The sequence below is a fragment of the Bos taurus genome, chromosome 6, assembly GCF_002263795.3.
Source record: "Bos taurus isolate L1 Dominette 01449 registration number 42190680 breed Hereford chromosome 6, ARS-UCD2.0, whole genome shotgun sequence".
NCBI classification, from domain to species: Eukaryota; Metazoa; Chordata; class Mammalia; order Artiodactyla; family Bovidae; genus Bos; species Bos taurus.
The window spans coordinates 66329436-66350060 of NC_037333.1; the positions used below are offsets into that span (position 1 = coordinate 66329436).

The 20625-nt window shown below is 40.0% G+C and overlaps 1 protein-coding gene across 3 annotated transcripts in view; it reads right to left on the reverse strand.

The window, feature by feature from the left end:
* The window catches only part of CORIN (corin, serine peptidase), a 309411-nt gene that overhangs the window by 56905 nt on the left and 231881 nt on the right, over positions 1-20625 (reverse strand). For all 3 annotated transcript variants that reach the window (XM_005207933.5, XM_024993569.2, XM_002688245.6), the window contains 6 exons: positions 19060-19291; positions 15780-15925; positions 14521-14628; positions 5296-5409; positions 4122-4232; positions 2929-3055 (listed from right to left, as the gene is read on the reverse strand). In XM_005207933.5, coding sequence (XP_005207990.1) covers positions 2929-3055; positions 4122-4232; positions 5296-5409; positions 14521-14628; positions 15780-15925; positions 19060-19291 — 838 coding nt within the window. The remainder of the gene's footprint in view (positions 1-2928; positions 3056-4121; positions 4233-5295; positions 5410-14520; positions 14629-15779; positions 15926-19059; positions 19292-20625) is intronic.

Sequence of the window (20625 nt, forward strand, 5' to 3'; positions counted from 1 at the left end):
TAATATTAGAGTTGAATATTTTTCTTATACAATTTTAATAGGAATGCCACGCTATAAGTGAAGCTTTCTCAGATGACAAAAAGATTTTCCTTTTAAAAACTGATTATTTACTGATATGTCTTCCCCATTATGTTATAAGCTCTTTGATGATGTTATTCACCTTTGCATCCTCCACACAATGCCTACTCCTGTGCAAGGTCCATAAGCAGATGCTCAAAAAACAATAGGAGAAAGATATGGAATAGAACTAGTTGGGATTATTTTTTACACTTCAAGATTTGGATGCACACTCTGTTCAGCAGTACCAAGGCAGGTCCATAGAGTGACTACTCCACCCCAGAAGCTAAAGGAGGACAGCTCTTTCCTCTCTCCTCTCTCTGACAGCTGGAGTATAGGTCAGTGACTAGTCATGGCCAAAGAGACCTTAGTAGTAGGGACTTTGGATCTGGAGGGAATGACTCAAAGATGCAGGATTACTTAAGTGTTAATTTGAAATACCAGTGGCAGAACTGTGAGTTTGCAGCACAGCAACTGGTCTCCAAGCATAGTGGTAACCACAGCTTCCTAAGTATCCTAGTCCCATGGTAAGAATTTGGCCTTGTCCTGCCAATGATCTTTATTCCTGCCCCAGCCTGACTTTCTAGATATCTGTCAATTCATGAGCCACCCATGTACACTGAAGAGTAAATTCAAAGGCAATCCAAAAGTATATTAAAAAAGAAACCTAATATTACCTTTTGTACTCACTTCCTTGGAAGATGAATCACTTCTTACCCCTTAACTCAGGCATATAACAATTATGGTTTTTCAACCATACTGTGCTCTCTCAAATTTTCCTATCCCTCCTATGAAATACAGTTATCTTTTAAAAAATCCAAACGTCTATTTAGATTTTAAATATCCAAGATATTGCAAAGATTTTCCCACTATGTTAAAGAAATGAAACAATGGAGTAAAGAGATTTTTTAAAACTCCTATATACACACAATAGCCAAAACCAGAAACCACTAAAATGAATACTTCATCAATGGATCAATAGATTTAAAATAAGGGGCTTCACTGGTGGCTCAGTGGTAAAGAATCTGCCGCCAATGCAGGAGACACTGGTGCTATCCCTGGTCCAGGATGATCCCACATGCTGTGGAGCAAATAAGCCCATGCATCACAACTACTGAGCCTGTGCTCTAGACCTAGGAGCTGCAGACGCTGAGCCCGCATGCTGCAACCACTGAAGTCCACATGCCCTAGAGCCCATACTCTGCACCAAGAGAAACCACTGCAATGAGAAGCCTGCACACAGCAACTAGAGTAGCCCCCACTTGCCACAGATAGAGAAAGTCCATGCAGCAACAAAGACGCAGCACAACCAACAATAAAACTAGATAAAGCAATTTTTTAAATATGGTGTATCCACACAATGGAATATTATTCAGCCATAAACAGAAATAAAACACTGATACATGGATGCATGAAAACATTATGCTTAGTGAAAGAAGTCAGATAATGATGATGTTTCCACAACATTATGAATACACTAAATGCCACTGAATTGTACACTTTAAAATGGTTAAAATGGTGAGTTTTATGACATGTGTTTTTTCCACAATAAGAAATTTAAATTTAGTATCCCCCAAATTAGGAGAAATATAAAGCAGAATATTTTAAAAACGATTCCTTCTGTTTACAACAGAACAGAGTGGCTTGTCAAGAGAATTTTCTGGTTATAAAATCTTTGTAGTTCCAACTTTACCTTCGAACTCTCAGTGGAGTTGTGTCATTATGTAATCAGGTTTCCATATTAAGAAATTACCCTGTGTCTGGCGAGAGGAAAGTAACGCTCTTCCAAAAGGCATTTAATTTATCTCTGATCACAATCACAACTCCTTTCATTTAGACACAATGAGGAAGTTGTGAAAATGAAGTACCGTTTAATGGATCTTGACAAATATAATTTTTCCACTCTGGCAAAGTTTAAAGCTCTCTTATTACAACAGTTACTCAATTTTCCAAAGATGTAGGACTTCACATGGGAAGAATAGGCTGAAGATGCTAGTATTTACATAATTCTTCAAACTGGGTTAACAAGAATGTGCTGCAGGTTGCTACCCCATAATTAGATGGCTCATTATTGTAAAATATTTCAAGTTTGCTCAGTGGAATACTGGGAAATGACATTAACTCAGTCTTTTACTCTAGAATTTTATAACGTTTTATTTCTATCATTTCTATATTTCCCCCAAACCTCACATTCATCATCAGTAAAAGAAAAAAATATGTGTGTTTATATGTTTAATTGTATAAACACACACACACTCACACATATATTCTAAGACCTTTCAATTATTGTTTTCCAATCCCAACAGAACTAGAAAAGAAAGCCTTACACACCAAGAATCCCACTTTCAAAGTATTGATTTCAGTGTGTGTGTATCAAAGCCAGAGTGATTGTCTTTTCATTCTAACAAGCAAAAATGGTGAACTCTTTCCTGATTTACATTTTCTGCAATACATAGGGTAAATTGAAATACCAGCAACTTCATGTTCTATTTCTCAACTTATTGAAAAATGTGTGTTGCTTAAAAATGCATTTTCAATACTCTCTTGGGGGAAAATTGCAAGATTTCTCCATCAGATTCCTCGGAAGAAACCATCTTAATGCTTTTATAAATAACAAAAGAATTTCATTTCAGGAGTCCTTAAAATACAATCATTTCATTTACTTTTAGAGGCTTTATTAAAGTAGGTTTTCAACCCACACTCTTCAGAGCAGGTGCCTGTAATTAAAAACAGCCCTCTCACCTGATCCATTTCCTGTGCTTTTTGGGTGTGAGAGCACTAACTCACCCGGAATTCATAAGGAAGACATTATTGCCAAGTCCCATGAAGCCCTCTGAGAAATTCATCAGGGCTACAAACTACTGACCTTACCCTAAACCCATCTGCTTGCAGGCCAGCTGACTCAGGGTCTCTTGCCAGCCATCCGCACACACGTGGTGTTCCATGGCAGATCTGCGAGCCATCAGGAATGAGGAGTTCACGTTTGCAGAGAGGGTCACTGAGTGGGGAAAAAAAGGAGGGGCACTCTAATTTAAAACATCTCTTCTCATGAAACCACATGATAACATGGCTTTATTTTACTTGCAGACATTTATTTTTATTTCTTTTAGCTAAAAACTATTTGAATTCTTCCGCTCTGCAAACCATAGTGATCACCACGTGGCAGAGGACTAGAAAATGAGTTAGATGTGTTGTCTGCCCTCCAAGAACTAGAGACTCAGGGAAATGGACAGGCAATTCTCAACTTTTTATTATGAGTTAGAAGATGGCCAGAGGGTCCCATTCCCATGAGTTTATCCAATGATTTGCAAAAGAAGGAGCTAGTTGTAACGTCATTCAAATTGTTTCCTTTCAAGAAGGTCTTTGAGAATGAAAATGTGTGAGTGATGTTAATTTGGGATTAATGTGGCATATGGGCTAATTCTTCTTTTATAAAAGAGAATCCTCTGTACTTCATACACCACAGATAATTTATGGAAACATTGCACAATTAATGACAATACATTTCATAATTATGATTTGGCCAGATGATGCCAAAATAAGGACCAAGGGAATGGAAAGAGGGATAAGTGTAGGACGACAGAAAGAACCAAACTCAAGATTATAAACTGCAACACTGGAACACCAGTGGGAGATGCCTTTAAGTCCTGTGCATGGAAGGTAGTAGATAGACAGAAATCTCATCTGGATTTGGAGCAAGAATATAGGGCAGACAGAAAGGCCACGCTAATATCTTATTCCAGGTAGTGTCAGTGATATAAGAATGACCAACTATTGATAAATGTTAAAGTTGGGGGATGATAGAGTTTAAAATTATATTCATATGGAAAGTTATATGATCATAAAAATTTGAACCCAAATATTTTCATGTGTAAGACACACAATAACCTGGGGGGATGTGTTCTGTGAGTTGGAAACGGCATTACAAATCATGGATGACTGCTTTTACAGTAGTAAAGTAGAATAGATGAACTTGGTTAGTAAGATCCATAAAACCAGTTAGGATTCATTTAACTTAAATGGCTGCCAGGCGTCAGAGCAGATGGCAGAAACAAGCAGCTCACCACAGTCCCACTCATCGGAACTGTCTATGCAGTCGGCTTCACCGTCACACCACCGGTCACGTGACACACACTCGTGGTTTGCACATTCTAGCTCATCAGCTTGGCAAAACGCTGGTAGGGGAACAAGAAGGGAGGAGACAAACATTTTAGGAATGGATGGGATTTTCACTAACAGGCATCTCACGGTTTGCCAACAGGTGCATCAAAGGAGGAAAAGATGTGGTGGCCGAGGCCTTCCAGTAAGAGTCAATACAGAGGAGCAAAGCTGGTACGATCTCATTTCTGAGATGTCCACCCACACAAACAGCAAGCATTTAAACAGCTCTACTATCTCCAAGTGACTAAGCTCTCTAGTTCTAACCACAGGATTGAAAAAGTGGCACCCAGAGCAGCAGAAATCCCAAAGATGACAGCACAGAACTAAATTCTGAAGTGGCTTGAGCTGAGCACTGGGCATGAGCAGACTGGAGTCACTCTAGGATGAAACCCAGCTCTGTCCACATATATGGTTAGTTTTATCTTTTTTAATCTCTAGTATTAAGTGACTCTCAAGTCACACACTAATCTTCTCTTGGGTTTTTAAAAACTATAGCCAAACTCCTTAATTGCCTATCTAACATCTATTACTTTTCTTTCTCCTTTCTTAAGGGAATCCGATTTTTATTCAGGCCTCCACACCAGCCCCTGTCCAGGGAAAGAATCCTAAGTCGTTTAAATAAGACATGGCATTTTTCTCACTACAATTGTATTTTCCTGAGTACAGTTATTAGCCCAGGAGCAAACATGGCATCTCAAATCAGCGTTTTGGCTTGTGGTTTTGTAGGTTGTACTTTACAAGGTGGTTCCTGACCAAACCCTGCCATCCAAGGCTTCGTGTCCTAACCTGGAAGAGAAGTGGCCCGGAAGAGACACCTTCTTTTCTTATTGGTTCTCCCTAAGGATGCTTCTAGACCAATATCATCATGCATATGTTTTACACATTTGATTGTATTTGGCATATATTTTTCCAAGTGAAGTTTTAGTCAAAAAGTCTGAAAATACAAAAAGCTTTTGACATGTATTTCCAAATTTCTCACTTATCCAAAATGAGGGGTAATTAATGTTTAAAATAAAATGTCAAAAAAATAAAAATAAAATAAAATGTCACATTGACAAATGCCCAATAAGTACTTACAGCAGTTTTTTTCATCCATGTTATCAGGGCAGTCTGGAAACCCATCACAGATGACTGTGTGCTTCAGACATTGTTTACTGGATGGACATTCCCAAAGATCTCTCTCCTTACACCCTGGAGACAAAAGGAAAGGTAATTTGCAATAGATGTGAAGGTGAAATAACTATGGCTTTGATCAAACAAAGTAAAAAAAGAATGACAATATAAAGGGAGGATTTCTTTCTTCTTAACAAGTTTTGACTCCTGTATACCATGGAAAATGTAATTTTGAAAGTATAAATGCTTGGTAATCTCCATATTGCATTATACATAGTACATCTCTTCCAGGAGAAGATCAAAAGTGACATATGGCAAACAGGAAAAAAATGAAAAAGCAACTGTACAGTAACGTTCATCTTTTGCTGTTCCTTTTGCTTTCTGAGCCAATTTGCCAACACATACAACTCATCTCTAAAACGATGAGCTACACTTTTAAGCAAATATGCCCAAACCTAGTGATCTAAATGTATATTATCTTAAAATGTAATTTCAATCAACAAATGGTAATGCCATCTGTGTTTTAGCCAAAGAGGCAACTCCTATGCCAAATATCTACAAAACTAGTTTATGAGCCAGGTATGAAAGCCATTACCCTCAGTAATGTAGCCAGAAATCTAAGATTAGAAACTATCTATTGTATGAGAAATAAACACAAAGACTATAAGCTTGAATGGTAATTTGTCTATAAAATAACAAGCTCTTGCAATGAACTTAATAAATGTCATTTGATTCACAGATAGTGAATTTATATGTTCGCTAAAACATGCCAAATGTCTAATTGTTCTTGCCACTCAGGTTGGACCCATGACTGTCACCATGTTGTGAGGGTGTGGAGGAAGAGACCACATATATTCATCTTCGAGCATCTTGACTCCCCTGCCTAGAATGGCAGCTAGCCCTCAGTAGACGCCCAACACATATGAATTTTAAATGGAACTTTATTTCATGTAAGAAACAAAAAATCTCTTGTTCCTAGAAAAAGGTAGTTTAGTTTACAGTGAATGAAACACCAAGCAGTGATGAAATAAGGAGTGTCTTTAAAGACACTATTTCTCATCAGCTGCTACTGCTGCTGCTGCTAAGTCACTTCAGTCGTGTCCGACTCTGTGCGACCCCATAGACAGCAGCCCATCAGGCTCCCCCGTCCCTGGGATTCTCCAGGCAAGAACACTGGAGTGGGCTGCAATTTCCTTCTCCAATGCATGAAAGTGAAAAGTGAAAGTGAAGCCGCTCAGTTGTGTCCGACCCTCAGCGACCCCATGGACTGCAGCCCACCAGGCTCCTCCGTCCATGGGATTTTCCAGGCAAGAGTACTGGAGTGGGGTGCCATTGCCTTCTCAGATTTCTCATCAGACCTGGTACAAATCATTCAGAGAAATGGCATGGATGATTGACTCAAGTTTCTTGGAGTCCCTCATAGGAAAATAATCTGCTTTAAAAAAGAATTTTCATTGAAAAATTATCAAAATAAATTCACAGAAGAGAGATTTTTACTACGGGAAAAGTTAGGTTTAAAGTGTTTCAGATGCTTAGCAGGTAAAGAATCCACCTGCAATGCAGGAGATGTGGGTTGATCCCTAGGTCACGAAGATCCTCTGGAGGAAGAAATGACAACCCACACTAGTATTCTTGCCTGGGAAATCCCATGGACAGAGGAGCCTGCCAGGACGCAGAGTCAGACACAGCTGAGCAACCAACCATGCATGGTCGCACCATTCAGGGCCTCCCTGGTGGTCCAGTGGTTAGGACTCTGCACTTACACTGCAAGGAGCATGGGTTTTATCTCTGCTCAGGGAACTAAGATCCCACATGCCACACGGTATGGCTGAAAAAAGGTGGGGGGGGGGGGCGGTTAATGAAAAGTACAATAAAATATTTTTAAAATAAAGTGCTTCATCATTCAAACATATAGGACCCTGGGAGAGTATCTGACCACAGAATTGTATAGGAAATAAATAGTGAGAATCCTTCACTAACTATCCGGAATTGTCTTAGGCCCAGGGACATCTATTCTAAGAACTCATGGGGATATTATTTGGAGTTTTCAGCTAACCGAGAATATAGACGTCATCTGGAATGTTCTGACAATGAGACTCTCATCACAAACGACACCACTTGCTAGCAGATGATGAGAGAAAACAGCATGAGTCTTTCTGACTATTCACAAGAGTACAGAGAAGAACCTGAACACGTGGAATGAGCTGAGAAAAGACCACACAAGTCAACCCACTGGTCTAGAAGATCTGCATCCTCACTGAGGGTAGTAATAGGAACTAACACTGATTATCCACCCTAAATCCACATTCTAGATAATAGTTTTAGTTCTTAACACCACAGTGTCAGAATTACAATCATCATTTCCTAAGTGAGGAAACTGAGAGTTAGAGAAAATAAATTGCTCCAAACGCAGCCTTATGGAGAAATCTCCAGTTGGGAAGAAGGTCCAAGTCCTCAGTTGTAGCCGTCTGTTCGTTGAGAATACATAGCACGTGCCAGGGGTAAGAGCAAGGGAAACAGAGCTTAGAGGCAGACACCTGGATTTAAACCCCAGCTTCAATCTCATTAGCTGTGTGACCTTGGATAAGTTTCTTAATGTCTCTGAACCTCTGTTTCCGTATCTCTAAAATAGGAATCATAACACCTGCTACAAAGGGTTGCTATAAGGGAGAAATGAGTACTCTCTGGTCAGTAATTTCCCTTCTGTATATTCTCTTTTCTAATAAAAGTTTGTGCGGCCTAATGCCCTCTTCTGTGGAGTTATGATGAGCATAAATGAATTAGGATGAAAAAAGGTCAGGACATGAGTCCCATGGAAGACAATACTGTGATTTTGTGAAGAAACCATTCTCTCTTTAAAGTGACATTTTTGGTGTAATTATGCTTTAAAAGGAAGAGGGTATAACTCCATTAAAAATGAAAAACAGATACGGATAGGATGGGATGTCTAATGCAGCTATAGGTTATAAAATCAAATAATTGTTGATGTCAGGATAACAGCCACCCCTGCGCAGAGTCCATGGCCATAACCACTCACAGTGCTCACTGTGTGTTGCTAAAGTGGCAGTTAATCCCAGTTTTCCTGGGACTTTGCAGGTTTGAGCATCAATCTACCCCACTTCCAAGGAACCACTCGCAGTACCAGACAAACCAGAATGGTTCATCACCTAAGTGTGCTAAGCATTCTGCTGGGTTCTTATTCATTCTCATTTTCACAAAAATTCTGTGAAGCTGGCTTCCCTGTCTTGGGCAGATCCCACTTGAACTGGGGAACCTTGTCTCTCCATCAAAAAAGTTGTCATTCACAGACATAGGGAACTGACTTATGGACACAGTAGGACAGGGTAAGGAAGGAGAGGGTGAGATGTATGGAGAGAGCAACATAGAAACATATATTACCATATGTAAAGTAGATAGCCCATGGGATCTACTTTATGACTCAGGGAACTAAAACAGGGGCTCTGTATCAACCTAGAGGTATGGGATGGCAAGGAAGGTAGGAGAGATATTCAAGAGGGAGGGGACGTATGTATACCTATGGTTGATTCATGTTGATGGTTGGCAGAAACCAACACAATGCTGTAAAGCAATTATCCTTCAATTAAAAATAAATAAAATTTTAGAAAGTTGTCATTATAGGTGAAGAGAGCAAACCACCTTAAAACAGATGCTTCTTGTACTTTACGAAGCTCTCAGTTATGCAAATATAAGGTAATTAGGTCTGTTCATCAGGGCTGCTAACTTGATCAGTATATCAGATAAAAAGTATTGCCACAAGAAAAGAAAAAAGTATTGCCACGGAGGAGCTGCTCATGAGACCAAGGAAGAAAGGCCCTTCTGCATCCTGGCGCTAGTAGAGGCTGGACTGGGCTGGATGTAGCCATCTTCAGCCAGCAGCTGTCCCAGTGGCTATGGATGTGACCTCAGGGTGGAACACGGCAGCTGAACAGTGAGGTTCAGGCCTGGCAGGTATGACGGCCCCTCCAGAGCCTGGGACCCCTGACTATGGAGCCCAAATCTCAAACAAAAGCCATAGTACCTGTGGTAACAGCCGGGTCAAAAGGACCTGCCTCCCACTCCTCCCCCAGACTCCAGGCCTAAGCATCAGGGGCAACCAACACCAGCACAAATCATAGAGCTCTCGTCTCTGACCAGAAAACCCCAGTGGACTTCCCAATTCCTGAGTCACCTCCCCCTTTTAGGGGTGGCATCTTCATGCCATCCTCTCCACATGTGCTGGCCCAGCACCCTGGGAAGAGGCAGCCTGAAGAAACTGACAGGGCTTTATATCGTAGCATTGCGGTCATCCTCCATGTGTCATCCTGGAGATGGAGACATTCACCATCCAAACAGGCACTTCCTCCAGGACAAGGTGCCACCCTGATATCCTGTTCACTGTGTAAATCAGGGACTTCACCCAGCCTGCTCTCTTCTGCCATGTATAAGACCTGCTCGGTCAGAGACCAAGCTAGACGAGACTTCTTCCCTCAAGGGAGATCCCTGAGGTGACCTGGGGGTGGGGGGACATGCCTCCTGGATTTCCTAGCACTATGCCAGGTGGGCTCTTGGTTTTTGCCTTCTGAGGACTGAATAAGGCTTGCTATAAGCATTCCAAGCTGTGAGGGATAAAGGAAGGTTTCTCTAAATGTTACAGGTGAGAAGGCTGAGGCCCAGAGAAGTTACGTAACTGGTCAAAAGTCACACAGCCTCCAAGTGCTAAATCAGGATTTAAATCCAAGTCTAGGTCTACATGGGCTTCTCAGATGGCACTAGTGGTAAAGAGCCTGCCTGCCAAAGCAGGAGACATAAGAGACATAGGTTCAATCCCTGGGTTGCGAAGATCCCCTAGAGAAGGAAATGGCAACCCATTCCAGTATTCTTGTCAGGAGAATCCCATGAACAGAGGAGCCTGGCGGCCACAGTGCATAGAGTCACAAAGAAGTGGACACAACTGAAGGAACTTAGCACTCTAGGTCTACATGGACTTCCCTAGTGGCTCAGCAATGAAGAATCCCCTGCAATGCAGGAGACCTGGGTTCGATCCCTGGGTCAGGTCAGGAAGATCCCAGGAGAAGGAAATGGCAACCCACTCCAGTATTCTTGCCTGAAAAATTCCATGGACAAAGGAGTCTAGTGGGCTACAGTCCATGACGTCACAAGAGAGTCAGGCATGACTGAGGGACTAAATACACACTAGGTGTACATAGAGCATGCAGTGCCATTCCAGGCTGCCTGTCCCAGATACCAAAGGAGACATCAAAGAGCTAACAAGCAGAAAACTCCCTAAAGGGAAGGAGAATATCTATTCCTTAATATGCAATAATTAATTTAATCAGAGATCAGGCCTAAGTCTCATCCTGAAAGTACATTTGCAGACACGCAACATGAGATGAACACAATGACCCTCAATCTGCCTTCTAGTCACAGAGCAGGAAGTTAGTCTCTTCTACCACAAAGGAACAAAGAGACACAGAGGCATGGAGACTGGCTCTCCTCAGTGTTAAAAAACATAACAGTTAAGTTCTTCTTTGGACTCCTTAAAAGTATTTATGTATTTCTTACAACAGAAAAAAAAAAAAAAAGTCTTTTGGAAAACCTTTAAAGTCAAGCTGTAAACCCCACCGATATCAGAGCCAAAGGCTTTAAACACAGCTATGGGGGTGTTGGGGCTTCCCTCAGGCTCAGACCGTAAAGAATCAACCTGCAGTGGGGGAGACCCAGGTTTGATCCCTAGGTTGGGAAGATCCCCTGGAGAAGGGAATAGCAATCCACTCCAGTATTCTTGCCTAGAGAATTCCATGGACAGAGGAGCCTGGCGGGCTATGGTTCATGGGGTCACAAAGAGATTAAATTCTATTTCTTTAAGGGGGTTTTGACTCCAAGAAGAAGTTCAGGTTAGAATAAAATGTTTTATTACATTTTATCACCCAAGAGGAGATCAAAGATAGATAATGAAATGGTTTTTAATCATTTGAAGATAAACAGAAGGTCCCTCAAGACACTCACATTTGTATTGTTGTCCATCTTTCCCTGTATGCTGAATGCCTTTTATGTAGAGTAGTGATTGATTAGTAATTGTGAAGCTGTATTCACGTAACAAAGGGTTTTATTTCTCCAGTAGATGCGGAAAAATTGTTCGAACTCTATTCTCATTTAACTGCCCCATTGAGAGGACCTGCTGCTCACATCACAGCCCAGGAACCACCTTACTCCTGCCGGCAGCTTACCTCCTTGTGGACACAGACCTAAAAAAGCTAACCTCAGTCTCACAAGCTCAAGTTCAAATCTATAATGTAAAGGCAAAGCTCAGAAGTATAATCTTGCTGTTACTTTCTTTAGCTTGCCATTCCTTTATGCCCCTCTTATTCATTTCTCCACCCAGATTATATCTCCATAGCTTAGATATCAATGCTTAAGAAAGGTTAGAATGAAAATAAGCCTCTTTAATCCACTTGCTAGACATACAGCCAACTTCATCTACATAGTAAAGGTTCAACTAATGACAAATTATTACTTTAAGACAAGAAACAGCACTGACTCTGCAAACCAATCCTACCCTTTAGGCTTCCCTCCCATGAAGCAATTCTGGAATGATGTGTTCATATTTACATAATGCTTCCAAACACTTGCTGAAAACATTTCTAATAATGCCAATATTTCCAATATAAATGTTGTTTACATTAACAATTACACAAGCAGTGCAACTTCAACAAAAATTTACCACAAGAGCAGGAGCTACTTCAGAATTTAGCATTACCCATTGCTAAATGCTTAATGTGTATATTTGACAAGTATTTACAAACGGCCTGCTCTGACCACCATGTTTTCCTGCTGCATAAGTGTCAAAGAAACAGCGTAAATTTCCAACCCATCAATTCTTTTACAACTAAGTTAAAGAAGTATTGCTCTGAGGGGAAAACCTAGTTATGTTGTTAGAAGTTCTGGAGGAGCTACAGATATGTGAAAGTGAATAGTTAATTGTCACATTATTCAGTAAAGCCCAAGCATTTAAGTGCCCTCCACACCACAATGGGCAGAGTAAATCAGAAAGACCTGAAGCATGGTGTGAAATGCTGCTTTGCTGGAGCTGGCGTTTGTATTACCAGACGGCACGCCTGCCCACGCCCATGGAAACAAAGGGACAAACTGAGCAAGGAGGCAAAATCGGGAGTGGATGGTTTCCCAGGAGTTCTCTCTGCGCTGGGCCTTCCTCTACTCCCTCATTTGACTTTAAGTGCTGTGTTCTCCCAAAGCATGGGGCATGCCCACTCAAACCCCTGCATATGTTCCAAAGGGGATTGTACATAAAATATTTATTATAAGTCATTTTGAAAAATATGATGAGAAATTAATTTCTCATGAACTAATACTGTTGGGGGCAATTAATACCCTCAATATATTAATTTACTACTGACTTTTAACTTTCCTCAACTAGAACTCTCAATAACATCATCAGTATTTTGAGTGTTTTATAGAGATTAGGTAATTTATTCGATAGTTCTGGTGAGCCTGTAATTGTGAGATTAGAGTATGCACAGAAACTTATAGCTTACCTAGAAATCTGACATTTTAGGATCATTTGTAATGAACAGAGCTTTAAATTTCTTCTTCACCAAATATACTCTAGACCTTAGACCATTTAATCTTCCGAAGTCTTTTTTTGAGACTAAGCATTTGCATTTCTCAAATAATCAGTCCCCTATTGCAAATTTCGATCTAGCCACCCAATGGAATATCATGTAACCTCTTTGAACAATCTAAGATAATTTAGTTTAAGCTGCACCTCAAAATACCATAGCCCATAGTTAGTGAAAAGAAAATCCAATAGATTCTTAATGAGTTATTTATATAGGGGATTGTCAATGAGTATTGACTTATTTATTTATATAAAGACCACAAACAAAGCAAGCAACAGCAGCTTCACAAAAAACTGTATGTTCCTCCCCAACAAAATTACCCCTGGTCATTGGACCATCATTCTGACAGCTCTGATTTTCTAGAAAATGCACTTATCCATATTTATCATAGCTGATAGGATTTCAGTTGATTGCTTGTGACATTTTGTCTAGACCAGAAGGGCAATGTCTACTATGGAAAACTCATTTTGGGGAGCAAGGCAATATTTCATCCTTCAAAGGCCAAAAGAATAAAATGATTTCAAAAGATGCATTGCCTCATGTGTTTTCAATAGCAAAAAAATGTCAGGTTTTTTAAAGCAGAACAACCTAAAGAGTCATAACCAAACTATTCTTTGGCTAGCCCTTCAATCATTTTGCTTTACTCCAGCATATTACTTAGTGAAGAGCATTGTCTGTTTTCAATTCCCTGATACATTTTGAGGTTCCAAGTACAAGGGTAGCAGGGAAGTAAAATGGGAATTAGCTCCACTTAAATTGCCGTTGGCATTTCCTGCCTTTGCCATGGTGATTTTGGAACTCTAAGGCAGAAATGCCAGGAAGAGTTTTATCCTCTGTGGGCAGAGACAAAAATCATAGAGGGCATGAAATTTAATCCCAATTAAACTTAAACTTTGGAGCCTGCAGTCTGTCTTTGTGTATCTAGATGCCTGTTTAACAATATGGGAATTATAAGTAAGGACAGCATTATCCTGATCTTATAACAGATGACAACTGCTTTAGAATCTCTCAATAAAAATAATCTCTTACATTTGTGAAGAGCTTCTCATTTTACTGAGGGTTTGCAGTATGTCATCAAGGTTATAAACAGAAGTGTAATTTAGGAAATCAATGGAATTAACAGGAAAAACACTTATAACTCATGTCTTGCTGTTTGATAATTTAAGAAGTAAATGTCTTAACATTCAGTCCTGCTGCTGCTACTGCTAAGTCCCTTCAGTCATGTCCGACTGTGTGTGACCCCATAGACGGCAGCCCACCAGGCTCCCCTGTCCTTGGGATTCTCCAGGCAAGAACACTGGAGTGGGTTGCCATTTCCTTCTCCAATGCATGAAAGTGAAAAGTGAAAGTAAAGTCGCTCAGTCGTGTCCGACTCTTAGCGACCCCATGGACTGCAGCCTACCAGGTTCCTCCACCCATGGGATTTTCCAGGCAAGAGTACTGGAGTGGGGTGCCATTGCCTACTTAAAACTGTCAGTAAACAACGGACATATCTTAACACAACCCCTTATCCTAGTGTATGTTTGAGAAAAGTGCCATCTCACATACATACCACAGTTTTCTTCATCACTATCATCATCACAGTCAGCCTGGCCATCACATCTTCTGGAAGCCAGAACACACCGTCCTGAGCGGCACTTGAAGTGACTAGGTGAGCATTCTGTAAAAAGCAATGGGCCATATTACTGCCAACAAACAAAACCCAGACTCATCAGCTATGTTATTCATTTACGTGTCGGATGATGTGGAGAAGATATCACTGAAGATAAGGATGGTCCTTCACCAGGCTGAAATCACCAAAGTTTGCTTGGTTCTCTTCTGTCTGCCCTCAGCATCTTTTTCCTTTATCCTTGGCATCATCTCTCCAGATTAGCTGTTTTGTGTCTTTATGCTTTCCAACAATTACCTCTCTTTCTGAACGGACAATTGCTGGAGCCTGAAATATCCTAGGAAGCCAATGCTTCTAACTGCCCTCCTTTCATTTGTCAAATTGCTTCCCATTCTAATCTTTCCACCTGGTGAGCAGGCATTTCTCTACCTGATCATCTCACATGGCCAAGGTATTTGAATGCTTTGCACTTGAAGCTGAGCGCCGAAGAATTAATGCTTTTGGATTGTGGTATTGGAGAACACTCTTGAGAGTCCCTTGGGCTGCAAGGAAATCAAACCAGTCAATCCTAAAGGAAGTCAGTCCTGAATATTCATTGGAAGGACTGATGCTGAAGCTGAAATGCCAACACTTTGGCCACCTGATGTGAAGAACTGACTCATTGGAAAAGACCCTGATGCTCGGAAAGACTGAAGGCAGGAGGAGAAGGGGATGACAGAGGATGAGATGGTTGGATGGCATCAGCGACCCGATGGACATGAGTTTGAGCAAGCTCCGGGAGTTGGTGATGGACAGAGAAGCCTGATGTGCTGCAGTCCATGGGGTCACAAAGAGTCGGACATGACTGAGCAACTGAACTGAACTGAACTGAAGGAGCCATGGCTTTATCTTCACTGTTACCTTCAATATCCTCTAGTATAAAAGCAGCTTCCATATATAATGGACTCTGTGAGTTGTGTTTACAATAAACACGGAGATTATTATAAAGTCATCTCTGCAATTTATCTTTAAAATGAATACAGTGTCTAACAGATGAGTATTAAATTCTTCAATGTAATCAAGTTTATAGATTCACCACCTACATAGCCTTTCTATTGGCAATCAAATAAAAACAACAACAAAGAAACTTCTAAAGGTAGCTGATTTATTCATTCATGTTAGATACTGCAGTGTAATTGATTTAAAAATTAACAAAAATTAACCTTCGACTTCATCATCAGGCATTAGGCAGGTTTGATTGTCTGCATTTTCCTCTGGAAATTGATTGCAATCTGTGTCTTCTGGCCACTGTAGACCCACAATCCCAAGAACAGACTCACAGCGTTCTTTGGAATGCTCACAGAGAGCTCTAAAAGAGCAAAAAAGACAACATTACAGGCAGAAATAGCTACACCAAATGTTAGGCATCTACACAGGACTCTTAATTCTGTACAGCGTGGGTCAGTGTATGTATGTGGTGTGTGTATGCAGTGTGTGTGCGTATCAATGTATATATGGATGCACGTACACATAATAGGTATGTGGGAAACCAAAATAAGGGATATCATGACAAGGGAGATAGATTCCTGAAACACAGTTTCACCAAAAAAAACTCTACTGCAGGAATGGAAATAGCGTTGTTCCCAGAACGTGGATTCCCTTCTCCAGTTTACCTTTCTTGCTTTCTCTTTTGTCTTTCAGGCAGACACATTCTCCAACATTTTTGTTTCAAGCAAGTCCCCAACATCACTTTGGGCACTCTCTCACCAAAGGGCATTGAATCTACACAACACCCGCAGCCCCTTCTGGTGCCCTGTGACTGGGCCATTTCAAGTTTTAACCTGGCTTCCCTAAAGGCAATACTTCAGCTTACACTAATATGGTTGAAAAACTTGGTGCTTCTCCCAAACCCATCTATGTTGAGCTCAAGTTGGTAAAAAATTAAATGTGTTGGCTTTTGTTAAAGAAAAGATATACTAAGCATTGCTCTAGGTGTTTCAATGTGTGTTACTTCATTTGTACCCAGAATATTTTAAATCGAGGCATCAGCATGTCTCAAAGAAGATGTTTTTTACTTCAGATGGGAAAAAAAAATGTAGTTTTGCCTCAATATATAACCAATAAATTAGTTTTTTAAAATGTTAAGTAGACATAACCAAAGTAAGTTCCTAGGCAAATTTCTCATTTCCTTTTAAAGACATTCTCATTTCTCAAAAGTTTCCAACTTTAAACTAAGTTAATATCAACAAGATAAGGAATGGCTTAGCAATTGAACAGAGAAGTTTCTGAAAAGTCTCCATCTTGATTTAACTGTCTAGATTTAAGACAGAGCATAACTTAATGCTGGTTTAGCCTAGGAATCTGGGGCAAAGACAAAGCCATGGCATTCCCATATGAAGCAAAAATGAGAAGCTCAACAGTGTTTAACAACTATCTGTTGGATTGAATAGTTTTGTTGCAGATTAATAAAAGGTGTATATAACTCAATTGCTGCTGCTATTTTAAATTAACCAAAATATACTTATTTCAGATAGAAGTCAGGTACTGCCTGACTCTACCACTTTTTTTTCCCCTATAAAATAGAATAAAATAAATGGCACTACAACTCCATGGCACACCTGCTCATATCATAATCTGTGTGGTGTTCAACCACAGAGACAACAGTCCCAAAAGATTGAGGATGACAATTAAAGTATTTAGCACATTATAAGGGCTCAATAACATTAGATTTTTTCCAATTCATAACTTAAAAACTGAATTTTAAGATCAATAAACAAACCTGGCAAAAGCAACTATGTGCAACCCCATGAGCATATTAGTATTTACTCTCTTTATACAAAAAATATTTTCTTACAAATATCATAAGGTCAAATTCTCTTTGATAGCTACTAAAAATGAAAGACTGCAGCCTACCAGGCTCCTCCATCCATGGGATTTTCCAGGCAAGAGTACTGGAGTGGGTTGCCATTGCCTTCTCCAAAAATGAAAGATGTATATATGCTAAGAAACAAAACTAAAATACCTAGAATCAGTTCACCAAATTGTTCACTGTATAGTATTTCAGGACCCATCTCATCTTAGGCATTTAAATATGAAACCTAAATCTTAAAATTATCAGTTATATGAGGATATAAATTTGTTCCAGAGAACACTATGTTAGGGAAATGTTTATACACATATGAAAAGAAAATCAAATACAAGAATTTGTTAAGTACTATTAAAAGTAAGTATTCACTATCATCAACCCTGCTTAGCAAAAATGGAATAAGATTTACAAATAACTTAACATAAAACTGGTAGATGTTTTATTAGTAATATTTTAAAAGGCATTTAACAGAAATTTTCAGTATATTTACACAAGCCTACATTGTATTATTCTGTTTGTACTTTTTGTTCAGTTTCCCAAGTCATTTTGAAATTTTATTGTTTCCTGTCCTGACTCTATAGATGACCCTTCCTTGTCATCCATTTGATATTCAGTATTTAATTTGTTTTCTCATCTGTTCACTGTTTTGATATTACTGCTTTTTCTTTAAGTTCTGAATGACTTTTGATCCAAACATATGGTTTTCACAGTTACCACTCACATTTAGGCAGGCACATCTGTGTATTCACTCCGTGATGGAAAGCAGCCTGAGAGCAGCCCCACCTCTGTGACAGCCACTTTGCATGTGCACATTCTCTGACTATAACCCAGGACACACGGCAGAGAAGAAGGCCAAACCACCACAAAGCAGGGAGCTGTGCTCCTGTCCTAACATCAGAGCAGTGTTTAGTCTGGGCTCACAATCGACTGGCAAAGCTTCACTTTTTTGTACATTCGTCTGATCTTAATCTCACAATAACTCAACCCAACCATCATCACAATTGTGATCTTATAAGTAAAGGAACTGGCATTGGAAGAGCTCAAGGAAACGGTCTCAGGCTACAAGTAGCTAGAGAAAGAGCCAGGACTTGAATCAGAAGGTGGACTGCAGTGTCGTAGTCTTAACCACAGGACATCACTCATATCCTAAGTCCAAGCCATCCTCTTGAAATGCTGTCCTGAATTTCACCCAAGCAGGTAGAAAAACTCTGTGTTCATCCCCTGTCTATCCTGAGAGGTTGGTGTGATGTCTCCTAACTTTTGACACAGTTAAAAAGCAGCATTTTAAATATATCAACACTGCTAGATCAAGAGGCAGACAGATCCCTCCTTCTGCTGTCTCACATTTAAAAAACCACTTCTTGATCCACCATAATGAAACATGTTATTTTATTTAGTTAAAGTCCATGAACTATTATCAAAGGCAGTTCATACCCCTCATTTGGTTCTTCAGTAATGACTTCTCACTTAGATACTCATTTTAGAATTCTACTTCTTTACCATTTTAATATGTCATTTGTTAAACACAGAGCTTCTTAGCAAAGTAGGTACTTTGTCTAAACTCAGACTAAATCTTCATTTCCTTGGTTCTTCCTGAGGGACAATGAGGATGCCTGGGGGAGATGCCACTGTGTTACCTGCAAGGCGGGATACGCTGCTGTGTATCCTCGTCACACTTTGGTACCAAGATGGTGCAAGCAAAGAACATGAGGTATTTGTAACAGTTGGTTTGAACAAGTGCAGGGAAAAGAGAAGACTCCCAGCTGATGGATGCTTCCTTTTGAGTCCTGTGGCCAAGGTAATTCGGAAAATTTGTATGGTTGTAGGGCAAATTCAAGCAGAGTTCCAACGTAATTGGTTCACACTGACCTAACAATAACAACAACAAAAAGCCACACATACAGATACATATTATATATTTTTATTTATAACATTTCATTTTGTTTATATTTATAATATAAATATAATGTAAAATATATAATATATTATATTAAAATAATATAAATAATGTAAAAACAACTTTCTTCCACATGTAAAACAACTTACAAAATTAAAGTCTATTTTAGAATCTTTCTTAAAAGTATTTAAGACTAGAACGTAAGCAGTACATGAGGTTGCCATCAAAAGATAGTGTGGTTCATGAGGTGTCTTGACAAGCCAAGATTCATTTCTGTATATGCATCTGCCAGCACACTGCCCTGAATGAATATTTCAGAAAGTCTTCCTCATTTTCCCCTTGGTTTCACTTATCTGAAAGTGACTCCTTTTCCTGCTTCCTTTACTTTAATTTGTCATCTTCTGATTTATCCATTACTTCTAAACTAATGCATTCCCTATCACCCTGTGAGCCACTTTTAAAAATTAATGAATTTAGCTGAGGAGGCAAGTAGATGACTTTTTCCTATGTGTTTTGTGGTTAATAAACATATGAAAGTGAAAAGTGAAAGTCACTCATTCGTGTCCGACTCTTCGCAACCCCATGGACTGTAACATGCCAGGCTCCTCTGTCCACGGAGTTCTCCCGGCAAGAATACTGGAGTGAGTAGCCATTTAGCCATTCCATTATCTAAGGACTCTTCCCAATCCAGGGATTAAACCCAGGTTTCCTGCATTTCAGGCAGATTCTTTACTGTCTGAGCTACTAGAGATTCACTGATCAACGTGTAAAGCTACACAATTCCAGGGCAAGAGGAGGCTGAGGTCCATTAGATAGCCATTGCCAAAGAGATGGTCCCTAACCCTTAGCTTGGCATCCAAGGCTATTTCACACTCCAAACCACAGCCTAACTTTCTAGCCTCATCACCCATCCTATCTCATCAGCAATATTTGCTTGATGACACCAGACATTTTAAGAATTGCATGACTTCATGATTCCTGTTAGTTTTTATCTCTTTCTTTCCTTCACACACTTGTAATCACCCCTCAGATGCAATCATGTTTCTACCTGTCAGCACTTGCTTCCTGGAATAATCCTTTCCCATCCTCCTCACCAAGCTAATTTCTCCTTGGTCTGCAGCACGCAGCACAAACATCTCTACCAGGAAGCCTTCCTGGCCAACCACTCTCCCTCTTCCACTCCCAGAAGGAGCACCAGAGTATCTCCAGGACATACCTGCCATGCCCACATGGCCCTCTGCTCTATTCACTTACTTACTTGTCTTCCCCACACAATTCTGAGACTTCTGTGAAATGAGACTTTCTT